Genomic DNA, 16,458 nt, shown 5'->3' on the forward strand with positions numbered 1-16,458 from the left:
ACGTGAGTCACACGTGAAGCACACGTGATGCACACGAGAAGCCACACGTGAAGCACACGTGTGGCTCACGTGAGCCACACGTGAAGCACACGTGTGGCTCACGTGAGCCACACGTGAAGCACACGTGTGGCTCACGTAAGCCACACGTGAAGCCACACGTGAAGCACACGTGTGGCTCACGTGAGCCACACGTGAAGCACACGTGTGGCTCACTTAAGCCACACGTGAAGCCACACGTGAAGCACACGTGTGGCTCACGTGAGCCACACGTGAAGCACACGTGTGGCTCACGTGAGCCACACGTGAAGCACACGTGAGTCACACGTGAAGCACACGTGAGTCACACGTGAAGCACACGTGGGCCACACGTGAGCCACATGTGAAGCACACGTGAGCCACACGTGAAGCACACGTGAGCCACACGTGAGCCACATGTGAAGCACACGTGAGCCACACGTGAAGAACACGTGAGCCACACGTGAGGCACACGTGAAGCACACGTGAAGCCACACGTGAAGCACACGTGAAGCACACGTGAAGCACACGTGAAGCACACGTGAAGCACACGTGAGGCAGAGAGGATTCCACCTCGCTGTTGGAGGCGGTTCAACCAACAAAACAAACTTTTAAAGATTTCAACTCAACGACTTGAGAATAAAGAATATTTATGACTCTTTATGATGGACCGAGAATTATAACCTATGGTCACATGACGCTAGAGAGACAGGGCTGTGCCTGGTCCCTCCTCCTGTTTACAGGGGTGCGACAGGGCTGTGCCTGGTCCCTCCTCCTGTTTACAGGGGTGAGACAGGGCTGTGCCTCGTCCCTCCTCCTGATTACAGGGGTGAGACAGGGCTGTGCCTCGTCCCTCCTCCTGTTTGCTTTGCACTTGGCCCAATATATTAAACAATGGAATTATACATGTAAACCACAAAGTCATAACCACATTTTGCAGGTTTTTCTCGGGTTTGTTCTAACGGCTGAACGTTTAACACAATAATGTTGAGCTCTAGTTTTTATTAACTCTCATTTTACTTTGTTATTTGTTTCTCTTTGACCACTACGACTTAAATGATGCAGATTTAAGTTCTTCTGGAGTTGCTCGTCGTCTCTGAGCCTCACGAAAACACATGGAGACATGAGTGTTTGTCTCCATGACGACCACAGACTCTGAGCCTTTTCTCTCACGGCGGCGTTTTAGGGACACTCTTAGATAAAGGGGAAATAGAAACGCCTTTTTATGACTTTAAACGTGCAAATCTGCCAGAAAAAAGTGTGAGTAAAAATGTGCAATATTTTGTAAATGAAAATTTGCCTGAAAAAAGTAGCAAAAATGTGAGAAAACTACATTTAGTTCGTGTTTGCTTCTTTTTTCTCAGTCTGGCTCACGTCCCAGAGTTTAAAGCAAACGTCTCACAGCCGCTGATGAAGAAGACAAAAAACACAAGATTCTGACGTGTTTGAATCATATTTATCTGATTTTATCCTCGTCTAAAACACCATTTGTTTTGCTCGTTCCATCGGCTTTGACCGAGCGACTCATTATCTCACTTATTCTAAAGTCTGAAGAATAACATGAGATTAAACCTTCTTTTTTCACAAGGTCAATCCACACACGAGTTTTCTGTTTTTCTCACAGATTCAGTGACGTTTGAAACCCAAATGTAACGATCAAACTCCACAAAGTGACATATTATGCACACGCGTGTCCCACAGTCTCAGATCGTCCTGGAAACGCCGCTCCAACTGCTTTATTCTGACACATTTGGACCGTTTAAATATGTTGTTTTCCTCCTTTCTTAGTTTGAATCTCATAAATATAAAGTGGAACTCAGACTCTGTTCGCGCGCTGCAAGTTTAAACACGTGAAAACTGTCTGCTCACGTGACCAGGAACACGCTAAAGCGCTCTGAACACGCTAAAGCGCTCTCGAACACGCTAAAGCGCTCTCGAACACGCTAAAGCGCTCTCGAACACGCTAAAGCGCTCACGAACACGCTATAGCGCTCACGAACACGCTATAGCGCTCACGAACACGCTATAGCGCTCTCGAACACTCACAAACACGCTAAAGCGCTCACGAACACGCTATAGCGCTCTCGAACACTCACAAACACGCTAAAGCGCTCACGAACACGCTATAGCGCTCTCGAACACTCACAAACACGCTAAAGCGCTCACGAACACGCTATAGCGCTCTCGAACACTCACAAACACGCTAAAACGCTCACGAACACGCTATAGCGCTCTTGAATACTCACAAACATGCTAAAGCGCTCACGAACACGCTATAGCGCTCTTGAATACTCACAAACACGCTAAAGCGCTCACGAACACGCTATAGCGCTCTCGAACACTCACAAACACGCTAAAGCGCTCACGAACACGCTATAGCACTCTCGAACACTCACAAACACGCTAAAGCGCTCACGAACACGCTATAGCGCTCTTGAACACTCACAAACACGCTATAGCGCTCTCGAACACTCACAAACACGCTAAAGCGCTCACGAACACGCTATAGCGCTCTCGAACACTCACAAACACGCTAAAGCGCTCACGAACACGCTATAGCGCTCTCGAACACTCACAAACACGCTAAAACGCTCACGAACACGCTATAGCGCTCTTGAATACTCACAAACACGCTAAAGCGCTCACGAACACGCTATAGCGCTCTTGAATACTCACAAACACGCTAAAGCGCTCACGAACACGCTATAGCGCTCTCGAACACTCACAAACACGCTAAAACGCTCACGAACACGCTATAGCGCTCTTGAATACTCACAAACACGCTAAAGCGCTCACGAACACGCTATAACGCTCTTGAATACTCACAAACACGCTAAAGCGCTCACAAACACGCTATAGCGCTCTTGAATACTCACAAACACGCTAAAACGCTCACGAACATGCTAAAGCGCTCACAAACACCCAAAAGCGCTCTCGAACACGCCAAAGCGCTCTCCAACACGCTAAAACGCTCTCCAACACGCTAAAACGCTCTCCAACACGCTAAAGCGCTCACCAACACGCTAAAGCGCTCAAAAACACGCTAAAGCGCTCTGAAGACGCTAAAACGCTCACGAACACGCTAAAGCGCTCTGAACACGCTAAAGCGTTCTGAACACGCTAAAGCGCTCATTCTGAACACACTAAAGCGCTCTGAACACGCTAAAGCGCTCACAAACACGCTAAAGCGCTCACAAACACGCTAAAGCGCTCACAAACACGCTAAAGCGAGCGCTCTGAACACGCTAAAGCACTCTCGAACACGCTAAAGCGCTCCCCGAACACGCTAAAGCGCACACGAACACACTAAAGCGAGCGCTCTGAACACGCTAAAGCTCTCTCGAACACGCTAAAGCGCTCACAAACACGCTAAAGCGCTCACAAACACGCGTGTGTTTCAAACCTGCAGAGAACAATCAGTTTGTCTGGAAAAGAGAAAAAGGAGAAAACACTGGAATAAAGGTGTTAGAAAAGCACAAAAGGGAAAGTGTGGTATAAAGTAGCATCGTTTCTTCGACTGTGACACGTTTAGACTCGTTTGTGAAAATAACGCTGTGGTAAGAATATTTTGTTGTACATTTTCTATCGAAGGATTTATTTTCAGTCTTTTCAGAATTTGCTCAAAGTCAGACGTTATTAGTTATAGAGTTTTTAGACTAATTTTTAACACAACAAAAACGCATTAAAACTCAAACACAAAGTAATATTAGTTTAAAGAAAAGACCAAAGTGACATGTTCAATTCAAAATACTCCATAAAAACACATTCAGTCACAATCAAAAGGACTAAAAACATGATATTTGAGAAGATTCTGCCGCTCGACGACTTTGTTTCACTTTAAACGGTTTTGAACGGTTCATAATTTGTCATATTTCTGTCAAAACAAACCAAATGTGTGTTTTTATTTGTGACGTTTGTGTTTGAAACGTGACTCCAGCTTCTGACTTTCAACATGACATTTAAATAGTCATGTGTATGCAAATGAGATGCAAATGAGATGCAAATGAGGTGAAGCGTTAGAGCAGAGGAAACTACATAGACCATGATCCTTTGCTTCATTTTTGATCAATCGACTGTTAAAATGATAAGTCATTTGATCATCTTTATCTGGACTAAACTGAGTCTAAAACAATCAAAAACGGTTTTAAAACTTTAATTCTTTCCAAAAGCTTCAGATTTACACCTTTTATTTGGTTAAAATCTGTTTTAAAAAGTCTCAAAATTCAATATAAATAATCATTCAATATAATCTCTGACTCATAAAGTCTCTTCTGTGTTTTAATTGTTTTACAGTCTTATTAGTTCTGCGTTTGGTTTGTTTCAAGTGAAGACGATAATCGCAGACATTGGAGTGTGGATCTGTGTGTGAGTTTATTTTGATGAATGTAACTGAGCCTTAAACTGTTTTTAGTCTTTTTTTTTTAGCCTTAATTGTTTTTATTCTTTTGACGATTGTAAATGAAAGAGTTTCAGTCGGAGCCAAAAGCTGAGACGTTTCAGCTCCAGACGCTGTTTTTGTCCAAGTCAGTTACAAATAAACTGATTTCATTTGTTTCTCCTGTTTTTTCTTTATTACACAAACTCACGTCGGATTCACGCCCGACTCACGCCAGACTCAGACATGTGGGTCAAGGGTCATGCTTAGGCTCATTTGTAGAGCACAGTTCGAACACAAAACAGTTCAAAGTCAAATCACAGTTAAAGACGTAAAAGAGTTGTTTTGTCAGGGCCGTCATGACGTCATGACCTCGAGCTGCTTCTGAATCATAAATCAAACGTTTGTCCTTCAGTTGTTGGTGCAGTTCCTGGTCTTTGCAGAGGGGGCAGCACTGCGCCAAGCGGGCTCTACTCTGCCGGAAGTGAAGAAGACGCGGCGGAAGTAGTTCAGTGTGAATGATGGAAGCTCCATGAACTTCACAGTCACTTCACTTTCACGCCCTGAATCTCTGCGGAACATCGTGGATTTCTCCCCGGGACAGCGCCGCCTTTTCCCCGCATGACGCCGCCGCAGCGCCGCGGAGAGAGCGGCTCCAGGTGAGCTCCGCGCGGCTCTGGAGGGTTAGCCTGCAGCTAGCATGCTTAGCACCGAGCTAACGTTAGCCACAGCAGGAGTTCACACCAGAGTTATTTTATCTGTTTATTTGAGCCTTTTAAGCGCCAGTGGCGGTGGTCAGCGAGGGTCAGCGAGGGTCAGCGAGGGTCAGCGAGGGTCAGAGGTCAGGACGGGAAACTAACGTGTTTAGAGCTTTATATTTCAGACTCTTTATCAAACTCGAAAATATCAAAATTGTGTTTTTCAGTCACAAACTTCAGCCGCGCGGCTTTTATTTCATGTTTTAATTAGAAATGTTTTAAAGTCAGCGTTACATCGTGACGTCATGACGTGATGACGACACGGAATCAAACTCGCGTAAACACATTAGAACAATAAAGTTACATTACGTTTAGAATCAAGTCTTTACAGTGACGTACAGACACGTAAAACACCAAAGAAGAAGATTTAACAATAAAAACAAATCAATGTTTGAAATTCCAGGTTTTTTCTCTTTATAAAATATAAACTGTGACGTTTGTCTCGGGTTTGACAGCTTTTATTCCCCTAAACCAGGTTTGATCAACATGAATAAACTTTGTTTTAGCTTTTATGCAATAGTTTGTTTTAAAGCTGCAAATTATTATTATTTTACTCATCGACTTCTTTGTGATTATTTCTATTGAACCTTTAGAGTCACATGACCTGCTTTAGAGTCACATGACCTGCTTTAGAGTCACATGACCTGCTTTAGAGTCACATGACCTGCTTTAGAGTCACATGACCTGAAGCGTCGAGAAGAATTATGAACCAAGTGTTTATTTTGTGTTTTCATTGTTCATTCTCGTCATAATGAGTCGATTATAACGCTGCTGTTGCACTTCCTGTCCAGGACAGAGGGGGCGTGATGGACGTGAGCTGGAGCCCGACGCCGTGTCCTGAGGCCTTCAAGCGCCCGAGCACCGCCGCCGACACCCTGACGCGCCTCGCCAGCTTCATCGCCCGCGCCGAGTCCAAGCCGGGCCTGAGCCGGACCCACCAGCCGGCGCCGCTGCACTCGCCGCTGCACTCGCCGCCCTCGCCGCCGCCCTTCAGCTGCAGCGAGTGCGGCCTGAGCTTCACCTTTGGCACGGAGCTGCTGCTGCACCAGGACGCTCAGCACGCCCAGCTGCCCAAACCTCACCGATGCGCTCGCTGTCGCCACGAGTTCTCGCTCAAGTCGTCATTACAAATGCACAACTGCCACGCCTTCCCAGGGCGAGCGAGTGACGGTCCCACTTACGCCACGTCGCTGACAAACATCGGCCCAAACCCCACGCACTCCTCGGCGTTTCCCGGTGCGGTGGACGCCGCCGCTTACGCCTGTGCGCCGTGTGGGAGGGGCTTCACTCACAAGCAGGCTCTCTTGCACCACCAGCAGGCCGGGTGCGACGCGACGCGCTCGCCGCGCCGCTCGGACCGCCCCGGCACCGCCGACGCTGTCGTTTCCGAAGGCGAGTCGTCCTCGTCGTCTTCCAACTCGTCGTGCGCTCTGGAGAGCGTGTGTAAGTTCTGCTCCAGGACGTTTCAGGACGTGGCGGCGTTTCACCGACACAAACAGATGAAACGCTGCGATAAGAAGGAAACGGGTCTGAACAGCGCCGACCCCCGACCCCGGAAGTCCAAGAGAGACGGCTTCAGCTGCCGCTCGTGCGACATGGTCTTCAACTGCACCGCCAAACTGTACCACCACCGCAAAGAGACGCACAGCCGCGGCGTGCAGTTCATGGAGGCGCCGCCGCTCGCCAAGAGGAAGCACAAGCGCCCGAACAGGAACTACACCTGCCAGATCTGCAGCGCCGTCTTCCTGCATCACTTATCGCTCTGGGCGCATTCACGGAAGCATCCGGCGAGGATCAACGGGGAAGACGCCGGCGCCGCTGCAAACGCCACGGGCAAGTCGGACACGCCCGCCACGGAAAAGAAAGTGGCGCCGCTCAAAATAACGATTCGGAAAAGCGTTTGGACCAAAGAAGTGTCGTTGGGCAAGAAAGACGTCGTGCTCAAGCTGCACAAAATCCCCAAATTCGCGACGACCTTGAAACCGTCGGAACGTGAGACGGCGCCCGAGGAGAACGAGGAGGAGGAGGCGGAGTTCCCGTGCCCCTCGTGTCCCGAGGTCTTCTCCCAGCTCGCCGACCTGGTGACGCACTCGGAGCTGCACCAGACGGCGGCGACGCGGGGCAAGTGCGGCGTCTGCTCCTGCGACATGGACTCGTCCAACTGGGGCGGGGCCAAGCGTCCCAGGCTGTACCACTGCGCTCTCTGCCAACGCGGCTTCACCACGCTCGACCTCTTCCTGTCGCACTGCCAGGGCCACCTGAAGGCCAAGGTGGACGAGGAGGCGGCGCCGGACGCTTGAGCGGAGGCGGGGCCGCGTGGGGGCGGGGCCGTGGAGGCGGAGCGACTTTATCAGGGCTTTTCTCTTAACAAACGTCTGCTTAAGAACGTTCTATATCAAAGTGTGAACTTAGTGACTGAAGCAGAAGGTTAGCGAATAAAGTGAGACATTCAGCAAAATCTGAGATGGCTGCCGTCGTTTTGGATGAAGTTTAAAGTCGTGCGAGTGTAAAACGAGACGAAATGGAATGAAAACACGGTGAATTTGTATGCTTTTTCCACCTGTAAATGGAACGTCCTGAAGGGGGCGTGGCCTGGCGCTCGTCGTGTCAGCCGCTGCTCCCGCGTTTATCACTTAAACTCCAGCTTGAACGAGGATCTGAGCTCGTGTTTCTGAACTTTAGAGTTTGACGCTCTGACTTTTACGGGAAACGTCTGCGGAAAGAACAAGAGGCGAGAAACGACTGAAAAACAACCGATGATGTGATGTTCTTGACTTCTCTGGATTTTTACATTTGTTTTATTAAAAGTGAATTTGAACTTGTTTCTGTCGCAGTTGTTCTCGAGTTTCCTTTTTTTTTATTTAAAAAAATGATTAAGTCGCACGAGCCAAATGCAGTTTAAAATAACAGATGAGAGAACATGAACAGGTGTACGTATGCTAACGCTAGCACCTTCAGCTACACAACAAATGCTAACGCTAGCACCTTCAGCTACACGACGTATGCTAACGCTAGCACCTTCAGCTACACGACGTATGCTAACGCTAGCACCTTCAGCTACATGACGTATGCTAACGCCAGTACCTTCAGCTACACGATGTATGCTAACGCTAGCACCTTCAGCTACACGACCTATGCTAACACTAGCACCTTCAGCTACATGATGTACGCTAACGCTAACACCTTCAGCTACATGACATGCTAACGCTAGCACCTTTAGCTACATGACGTATGCTAACGCTAGCACCTTCAGCTACACGACGTATGCTAACACTAGCACCATCAGCTACATGACGTATGCTAATGCTAGCACCTTCAGCTACATGACGTATGCTAACGCTAGCACCTTCAGGTACACAACGTATGCTAACGCTAGCACCTTCAGCTACATGACGTATGCTAACGCTAACACCTTCAGCTACATGACATGCTAACGCTAGCACATTCAGCTACATGACGTATGCTAACGCTAACACTTTCAGCTACATGATGTATGCTAACGCTAGCACCTTCAGCTACACGACGTATGCTATCGCTAGCACCTTCATCTACATGACGTATGCTAACGCTAACACTTTCAGCTACATGATGTATGCTAACGCTAGCACATTCAGCTACATGACGTATGCTAACGCTAGCACCTTCAGCTACACGACGTATGCTAACACTAGCACCTTCAGCTACATGACGTATGGTAACGCTAACACCTTCAGCTACATGACGTATGCTAACACTAGCACCTTCAGCTACATGACGTATGCTAACGCTAGCACCTTCAGCTACATGACGTATGCTAACGCTAGCACCTTCAGCTACACGACGTATGCTATCGCTAGCAACTTCAGCTACATGACGTATGCTAACGCGAACACCTTCAGCTACATGACGTATGCTAACGCTAACACCATTTAGTTTATTACAGATCTGAATGTCACAATTCACAAACAACATAAAACAGACATCTATTTAAATATAATGTACACAAAATGTACAGTTAAATGTTCTGATATTCTCTACATCACAAACATTTGGTCCAGTTTCCGCTTCTTTTTATTTATTTATTTTGTATTATTATTTTACATCATATTCTTCTGGTTCAAATGGTTCTATTAATTTCTTGATGACGTCAGTGCTTTTAGTCCGCGCACTTCCGCTCCCCGCAGACAGAGGGCGACACTGCGCATGCCCCCAGCCTCACGTCACTTCCGGCTCCGCTGCACGCTTTCCTTCCGCGACTTTGTGAATCCGTTGTGTTCGCGTTTGTGTCGCGTTTGTGTCTCTGAACGAAGAAAATCATGAGTAAAGCGCATCCCCCGGAGCTGAAGAAGTGAGTGACCGCGCGTGAGAGAGCGTGACCGCGCGTGAGAGTGCGGGAATCACGAGCCCGGAGCCGCTGTTAGCATTAGCCTCATTCACTACGAGCTAACGTGTGTTTCTGTTGCAGGTTCATGGACAAGAAGCTGTCACGTGAGTCAAACAAACGCACTTTAAACTCCTCTTGACGTCACTAAAGTCCAGCTTCTAAAACCAGCAGGTCCAAAGTGTGGCCCGGGGGCCAAATGTGGCCCTCAGGCTCTGGCCCAAACAACCATAAGATTTAGTGTAAAATTTTGCAGATTCTGTCATAACCTGAATCTAATGTTGTATAATATTAATACTTAAAGATGTGGAGGCTCTAAAGTGAGGCTCTAAAGTACAGCTCTAAAGTACTGCTGAGGCTGTAAACTACTGCTGAGGCTCTAAAGTACTGCTGAGGCTCTAAAGTACAGCTCTAAAGTACTGCTGAGGCTGTAAACTACTGCTGAGGCTCTAAAGTACTGCTGAGGCTCTAAAGTACAGCTCTAAAGTACTGCTGAGGCTGTAAAGTACTGCTGAGGCTCTAAAGTACTGCTGAGGCTCTAAAGTACAGCTCTAAAGTACTGCTGAGGCTCTAAAGTACAGCTCTAAAGTACTGCTGAGGCTCTAAAGTACTGCTGAGGCTCTAAAGTACTGCTGAGGCTCTAAAGTACAGCTCTAAAGTACTGCTGAGGCTGTAAAGTACTGCTGAGGCTCTAAAGTAAGTCCTTGGTTGTTAAGTTTGAAGTTGCGTCCTCAGTTGGCTCCTCCTCCCTTTGCTCCACACACTTTTAAGACTCATGTTCTAGTGTTGATGAACTTTATGATTAAACTCACGTATTTTCCAGAACAGACTTGTTTCTGTGAATGAGCTTCTCATCCTGTTTTTACTGAATGAACTCAAATAACAGCAGTTTCAGGAGGAGAGCTCTGACCAGTGAACCTTCTGACCAGTGAACCTTCAGACCAGTGAACCTTCAGACCAGTGAACCTTCAGACCAGTGAACCTTCAGACCAGTGAACCTTCTGACCAGTGAACCTTCTGACCAGTGAACCTTCTGACCAGTGAACCTTCAGACCAGTGAACCTTCTGACCAGTGAACCTTCTGACCAGTGAACCTTCTGACCAGTGAACCTTCAGACCAGTGAACCTTCTGACCAGTGAACCTTCAGACCAGTGAACCTTCTGACCAGTGAACCTTCTGACCAGTGAACCTTCAGACCAGTGAACCTTCTGACCAGTGAACCTTCTGACCAGTGAACCTTCAGACCAGTGAACCTTCAGACCAGTGAACCTTCAGACCAGTGAACCTTCTGACCAGTGAACCTTCTGACCAGTGAACCTTCTGACCAGTGAACCTTCTGACCAGTGAACCTTCAGACCAGTGAACCTTCTGACCAGTGAACCTTCAGACCAGTGAACCTTCTGACCAGTGAACCTTCAGACCAGTGGGGGGTAACCGCTACACGAGCTCTGACTGTTGCGTGTTCTGACTGTTGCGTGTTCCGACTGTTGCGTGTTCCGACTGTTGCGTGTTCCGACTGTTGCGTGTTCCGACTGTTGCGTGTTCCGACTGTTGCGTGTTCCGACTGTTGCGTGTTCCGACTGTTGCGTGTTCCGACTGTTGCGTGTTCGTCTCAGTGAAGCTGAACGGCGGTCGTCACGTCCAGGGAATCCTTCGTGGCTTTGACCCCTTCATGAACCTGGTGGTGGACGACTCTGTGGAGATGGGACCAGGAGGACAGCAGAACACCGTCGGGATGGTGGTCAGTGTGAGGGCGGGGCCTGGGGAGTGTGTGTCTGAAGTACTGGTGTGTGTCTGAAGTACTGGTGTGTGTCTGAAGTACTGGTGTGTGTCTGAAGTACTGGTGTGTGTCTGAAGTACTGGTGTGTGTCTGAAGTACTGGTGTGTGTCTGAAGTACTGGTGTGTGTCTGAAGTACTGGTGTGTGTCTGAAGTACTGGTGTGTGTCTGAAGTACTGGTGTGTGTCTGAAGTACTGGTGTGTCTGAAGTACTGGTGTGTGTCTGAAGTACTGGTGTGTGTCTGAAGTACTGGTGTGTGTCTGAAGTACTGGTGTGTGTCTGAAGTACTGGTGTGTGTCTGAAGTACTGGTGTGTGTCTGAAGTACTGGTGTGTGTCTGAAGTACTGGTGTGTGTCTGAAGTACTGGTGTGTGTCTGAAGTACTGGTGTGTGTCTGAAGTACTGGTGTGTGTCTGAAGTACTGGTGTGTGTCTGAAGTACTGGTGTGTGTCTGAAGTACTGGTGTGTGTCTGAAGTACTGGTGTGTGTCTGAAGTACTTGTACTTGTACTACAGGTGATCCGGGGGAACAGCATCATCATGGTGGAGGCTCTGGAACGCGTCTGACAAAAGACCATGTTTTTGTTTTTTACTTACTTGTACTTTGAATAATTTGAATAATGTGTTTTTCTTGAATAAATCTTTTTTTTGTAAAAGAATCGTTTATTGAACGTGTTTTAGTGACGTCTGAGTTTAAACTTTAAACTCTTTATCATGTTGTATTTAGCATGTTGCTCAGGAAACGATACTAAAATATAGGGATTAATATAAAACATTTACACATATTTAAGACTAAAGTTAAAGATTCACTATGTCACAATCTGCCTGAAATGTTCTACAGTATTAAAGGTCAGATCTGTGATGAAATACATTCATTCTGTAGTTTATATAATATGTATGTGTGTATATATATTTATATATACATTATATATATATATGTGTATATATATACATTATATACATGTGTATATATATACATTATATACATAATGTGTATATATATATACACATTATGTATAGTCTTCTGCAGTATCTTTCCTGTCAAACACATTTTAAACAAGTAAAACTTTAAGTCTGACTGAAGCTTTATGAATTAAGTTTTTTATTATAGTCTCATTAGTCGAACTGTTAAGTGATATTGCACTTTTATTCCAGACTCATTCAGAATATAAATACTCTAATTTGTGCTCTTATTGTCCCAAAATAAACGGACTAAACCTTTTATTTTGAAGGCGCACGATGTCACTGCGCACGTCGCTTTACGTCACTTGTCGCGTGCGCTGACGTCAGACGTTATGTGGAGAGCCGTGACAATGTCGGAGGAGGTTGGAAAGGCGCTCCAGTCCGTGTCCGAGCGGGTGAAACAGGCAGCGGCTCGCCGGCTCAAGGTGAGTGTGGCCCGGGCAGCGACAGCACCGCGTCCCGCTGATCCTGGAGCGGCTCCGGCGGCACGAGGCGTTACATAAGCCCGGGAACACTTCACCCTTTGCCGGGGAAGACGCGGCTGCACGCGGCTTCACTCACGCCGCTTATGTATGACATTTACACGCGACAAACGAGATGTTTGTGAAGCTGGAGATGTTTGTGAAGCTGGAGATGTTTGTGAAGCTGGAGATGTTTGTGAAGCTGGAGATGTTTGTGAAGCTGGAGATGTTTGTGAAGCTGGAGATGTTTGTGCTGGAGATGTTTGTGCTGGAGATGTTTGTGAAGCTGGAGATGTTTGTGAAGCTGGAGATGTTTGTGAAGCTGGAGATGTTTGTGAAGCTGGAGATGTTTGTGCTGGAGATGTTTGTGAAGCTGGAGATGTTTGTGCTGGAGATGTTTGTGAAGCTGGAGATGTTTGTGAAGCTCAGACTGTAGTTTGTCCTGTGAGTGTCACGATGTAACCATTATTCATGATTATTCTGAGAACACGATAGACCTCAGAGGAACTGTCTGTAGAGCTCAGAGGAACTGTCTGTAGACCTCAGAGGAACTGTCTGTAGACCTCAGAGGAACTGTCTGTAGACCTCAGGGGAACTGTCAGTAGACCTCAGAGGAACTGTCTGTAGACCTCAGAGGAACTGTCAGTAGACCTCAGAGGAACTGTCAGTAGACCTCAGAGGAACTGTCTGTAAACCTCAGGGGAACTGTCAGTAGACCTCAGAGGAACTGTCTGTAGACCTCAGGGGAACTGTCAGTAGACCTCAGGGGAACTGTCAGTAGAGCTCAGAGGAACTGTCTGTAGAGCTCAGAGGAACTGTCTGTAGACCTCAGGGGAACTGTCAGTAGACCTCAGGGGAACTGTCAGTAGACCTCAGAGGAACTGTCAGTAGACCTCAGAGGAACTGTCTGTAGACCTCAGAGGAACTGTCTGTAAACCTCAGGGGAACTGTCAGTAGACCTCAGAGGAACTGTCTGTAGACCTCAGGGGAACTGTCTGTAGACCTCAGGGGAACTGTCTGTAGACCTCAGAGGAACTGTCAGTAGACCTCAGAGGAACTGTCTGTAAACCTCAGGGGAACTGTCAGTAGACCTCAGAGGAACTGTCTGTAGACCTCAGGGGAACTCTGTAGACCTCAGGGGAACTGTCTGTAGACCTCAGGGGAACTGTCTGTAGACCTCAGAGGAACTGTCAGTAGACCTCAGGGGAACTGTCTGTAGAGCTCAGGGGAACTGTCAGTAGACCTCAGGGGAACTGTCAGTAGACCTCAGGGGAACTGTCTGTAGACCTCAGAGGAACTGTCTGTAGACCTCAGAGGAACTGTCTGTAGACCTCAGGGGAACTGTCAGTAGACCTCAGGGGAACTGTCAGTAGACCTCAGAGGAACTGTCTGTAGACCTCAGAGGAACTGTCAGTAGACCTCAGAGGAACTGTCTGTAAACCTCAGAGGAACTGTCTGTAAACCTCAGGGGAACTGTCAGTAGACCTCAGAGGAACTGTCTGTAGACCTCAGGGGAACTCTGTAGACCTCAGGGGAACTGTCTGTAGACCTCAGGGGAACTGTCTGTAGACCTCAGAGGAACTGTCAGTAGACCTCAGGGGAACTGTCTGTAGAGCTCAGGAACTGTCAGTAGACCTCAGGGGAACTGTCTGTAGACCTCAGGGGAACTGTCAGTAGACCTCAGGGGAACTGTCAGTAGACCTCAGAGGAACTGTCAGTAGACCTCAGAGGAACTGTCAGTAGACCTCAGAGGAACTGTCAGTAGACCTCAGGGGAACTGTCAGTAGACCTCAGGGGAACTGTCAGTAGACCTCAGAGGAACTGTCAGTAGACCTCAGAGGAACTGTCAGTAGACCTCAGGGGAACTGTCAGTAGACCTCAGGGGAACTGTCAGTAGACCTCAGGGGAACTGTCTGTAGACCTCAGGGGAACTGTCAGTAAACCTCAGGGGAACTGTCAGTAGACCTCAGGGGAACTGTCAGTAGACCTCAGAGGAACTGTCTGTAGACCTCAGAGGAACTGTCAGTAGACCTCAGAGGAACTGTCAGTAGACCTCAGAGGAACTGTCAGTAGACCTCAGAGGAACTGTCAGTAGACCTCAGAGGAACTGTCAGTAGACCTCAGAGGAACTGTCAGTAGACCTCAGAGGAACTGTCTGTAAACCTCAGGGGAACTGTCAGTAGACCTCAGAGGAACTGTCTGTAGAGCTCAGGGGAACTGTCAGTAGACCTCAGAGGAACTGTCTGTAGACCTCAGGGGAACTCTGTAGACCTCAGGGGAACTGTCTGTAGACCTCAGGGGAACTGTCTGTAGACCTCAGAGGAACTGTCAGTAGACCTCAGGGGAACTGTCTGTAGAGCTCAGGGGAACTGTCAGTAGACCTCAGGGGAACTTTCAGTAGACCTCAGAGGAACTGTCTGTAGACCTCAGGGGAACTGTCTGTAGACCTCAGGGGAACTCTGTAGACCTCAGAGGAACTGTCAGTAGACCTCAGGGGAACTGTCTGTAGACCTCAGAGGAACTGTCAGTAGACCTCAGGGGAACTGTCTGTAGAGCTCAGGGGAACTGTCTGTAGAGCTCAGGGGAACTGTCAGTAGACCTCAGGGGAACTTTCAGTAGACCTCAGAGGAACTGTCTGTAGACCTCAGAGGAACTGTCTGTAGACCTCAGGGGAACTGTCTGTAGACCTCAGGGGAACTGTCAGTAGACCTCAGGGGAACTGTCTGTAGACCTCAGGGGAACTGTCAGTAGACCTCAGAGGAACTGTCAGTAGACCTCAGGGGAACTGTCAGTAGACCTCAGGGGAACTGTCAGTAGACCTCAGAGGAACTGTCAGTAGACCTCAGGGGAACTGTCAGTAGACCTCAAGGGGACTGTCAGTAGACCTCAAGGGAACTGTCTGTAGACCTCAGGGGAACTGTCAGTAAACCTCAGGGGAACTGTCAGTAGACCTCAAGGGAACTGTCTGTAGACCTCAAGGGAACTGTCAGTAAACCTCAGGGGAACTGTCAGTAGACCTCAAGGGAACTGTCAGTAGACCTCAGGGGAACTGTCAGTAGACCTCAAGGGAACTGTCTGTAGACCTCAAGGGAACTGTCAGTAGACCTCAGAGGAACTGTCAGTAGACCTCAGAGGAACTGTCAGTAGACCTCAGGGGAACTGTCTGTAGACCTCAGGGGAACTGTCAGTAGACCTCAGAGGAACTGTCAGTAGACCTCAGAGGAACTGTCAGTAGACCTCAGGGGAACTGTCAGTAGACCTCAGAGGAACTGTCAGTAGACCTCAGGGGAACTGTCAGTAGACCTCAGGGGAACTGTCTGTAGACCTCAGAGGAACTGTCAGTAGACCTCAGGAACTGTCAGTAGACCTCAGGGGAACTGTCTGTAGACCTCAGGAACTGTCAGTAGACCTCAGAGGAACTGTCAGTAGACCTCAGGAACTGTCAGTAGACCTCAGGAACTGTCAGTAGACCTCAGGGGAACTGTCTGTAGACCTCATGAACTGTCAGTAGACCTCAGGAACTGTCAGTAGACCTCAGGAACTGTCAGTAGACCTCAGGAACTGTCAGTAGACCTCAGAGGAACTGTCAGTAGACCTCAGGAACTGTCAGTAGACCTCAGGAACTGTCAGTAGACCTCAGAGGAACTGTCAGTAGACCTCAGGAACTGTCAGTAGACCTCAGAGGAACTGTCAGTAGACCTCAGAGGAACTGTCAGTAGACCTCAGAGGAACTGTCTGTAGACCTCAG

The 16,458-nt window shown here is 48.0% G+C and overlaps 3 protein-coding genes across 3 annotated transcripts in view; all 3 read left to right on the top strand.

The window, feature by feature from the left end:
• Positions 1-4,917: 4,917 nt before the first annotated feature.
• Positions 4,918-7,922, top strand: LOC140355577 (uncharacterized). Its single transcript, XM_072440218.1, has 2 exons — positions 4,918-5,049; positions 5,940-7,922. Exon 2 carries the CDS (start codon positions 5,955-5,957, stop codon positions 7,446-7,448), a length of 1,494 nt encoding a protein of 497 aa, XP_072296319.1. The 5' UTR covers positions 4,918-5,049; positions 5,940-5,954; the 3' UTR covers positions 7,449-7,922.
• Positions 7,923-9,341: 1,419 nt separating this feature from the next.
• Positions 9,342-11,912, top strand: LOC140355578 (small nuclear ribonucleoprotein G). Its single transcript, XM_072440219.1, has 4 exons — positions 9,342-9,475; positions 9,593-9,615; positions 11,126-11,250; positions 11,803-11,912. The coding sequence occupies exons 1-4, from the start codon at positions 9,444-9,446 to the stop codon at positions 11,851-11,853; spliced, it is 231 nt and encodes a 76-aa protein (XP_072296320.1). The 5' UTR covers positions 9,342-9,443; the 3' UTR covers positions 11,854-11,912.
• Positions 11,913-12,551: 639 nt separating this feature from the next.
• Positions 12,552-16,458, top strand: part of LOC140355580 (pyridoxal phosphate homeostasis protein-like) — a 28,592-nt gene continuing 24,685 nt past the window's right edge. Inside the window, exon 1 of the mRNA XM_072440220.1 lies at positions 12,552-12,674. Within this exon, the coding sequence (XP_072296321.1) occupies positions 12,582-12,674 (93 nt within the window). The 5' untranslated portion in view covers positions 12,552-12,581. The remainder of the gene's footprint in view (positions 12,675-16,458) is intronic.

This window comes from Eucyclogobius newberryi, unplaced genomic scaffold (assembly GCF_026437365.1).
Source record: "Eucyclogobius newberryi isolate DKJ021-1_F unplaced genomic scaffold, fEucNew1.0.hap1 SCAF_116, whole genome shotgun sequence".
Taxonomy (NCBI): domain Eukaryota; kingdom Metazoa; phylum Chordata; class Actinopteri; order Gobiiformes; family Gobiidae; genus Eucyclogobius; species Eucyclogobius newberryi.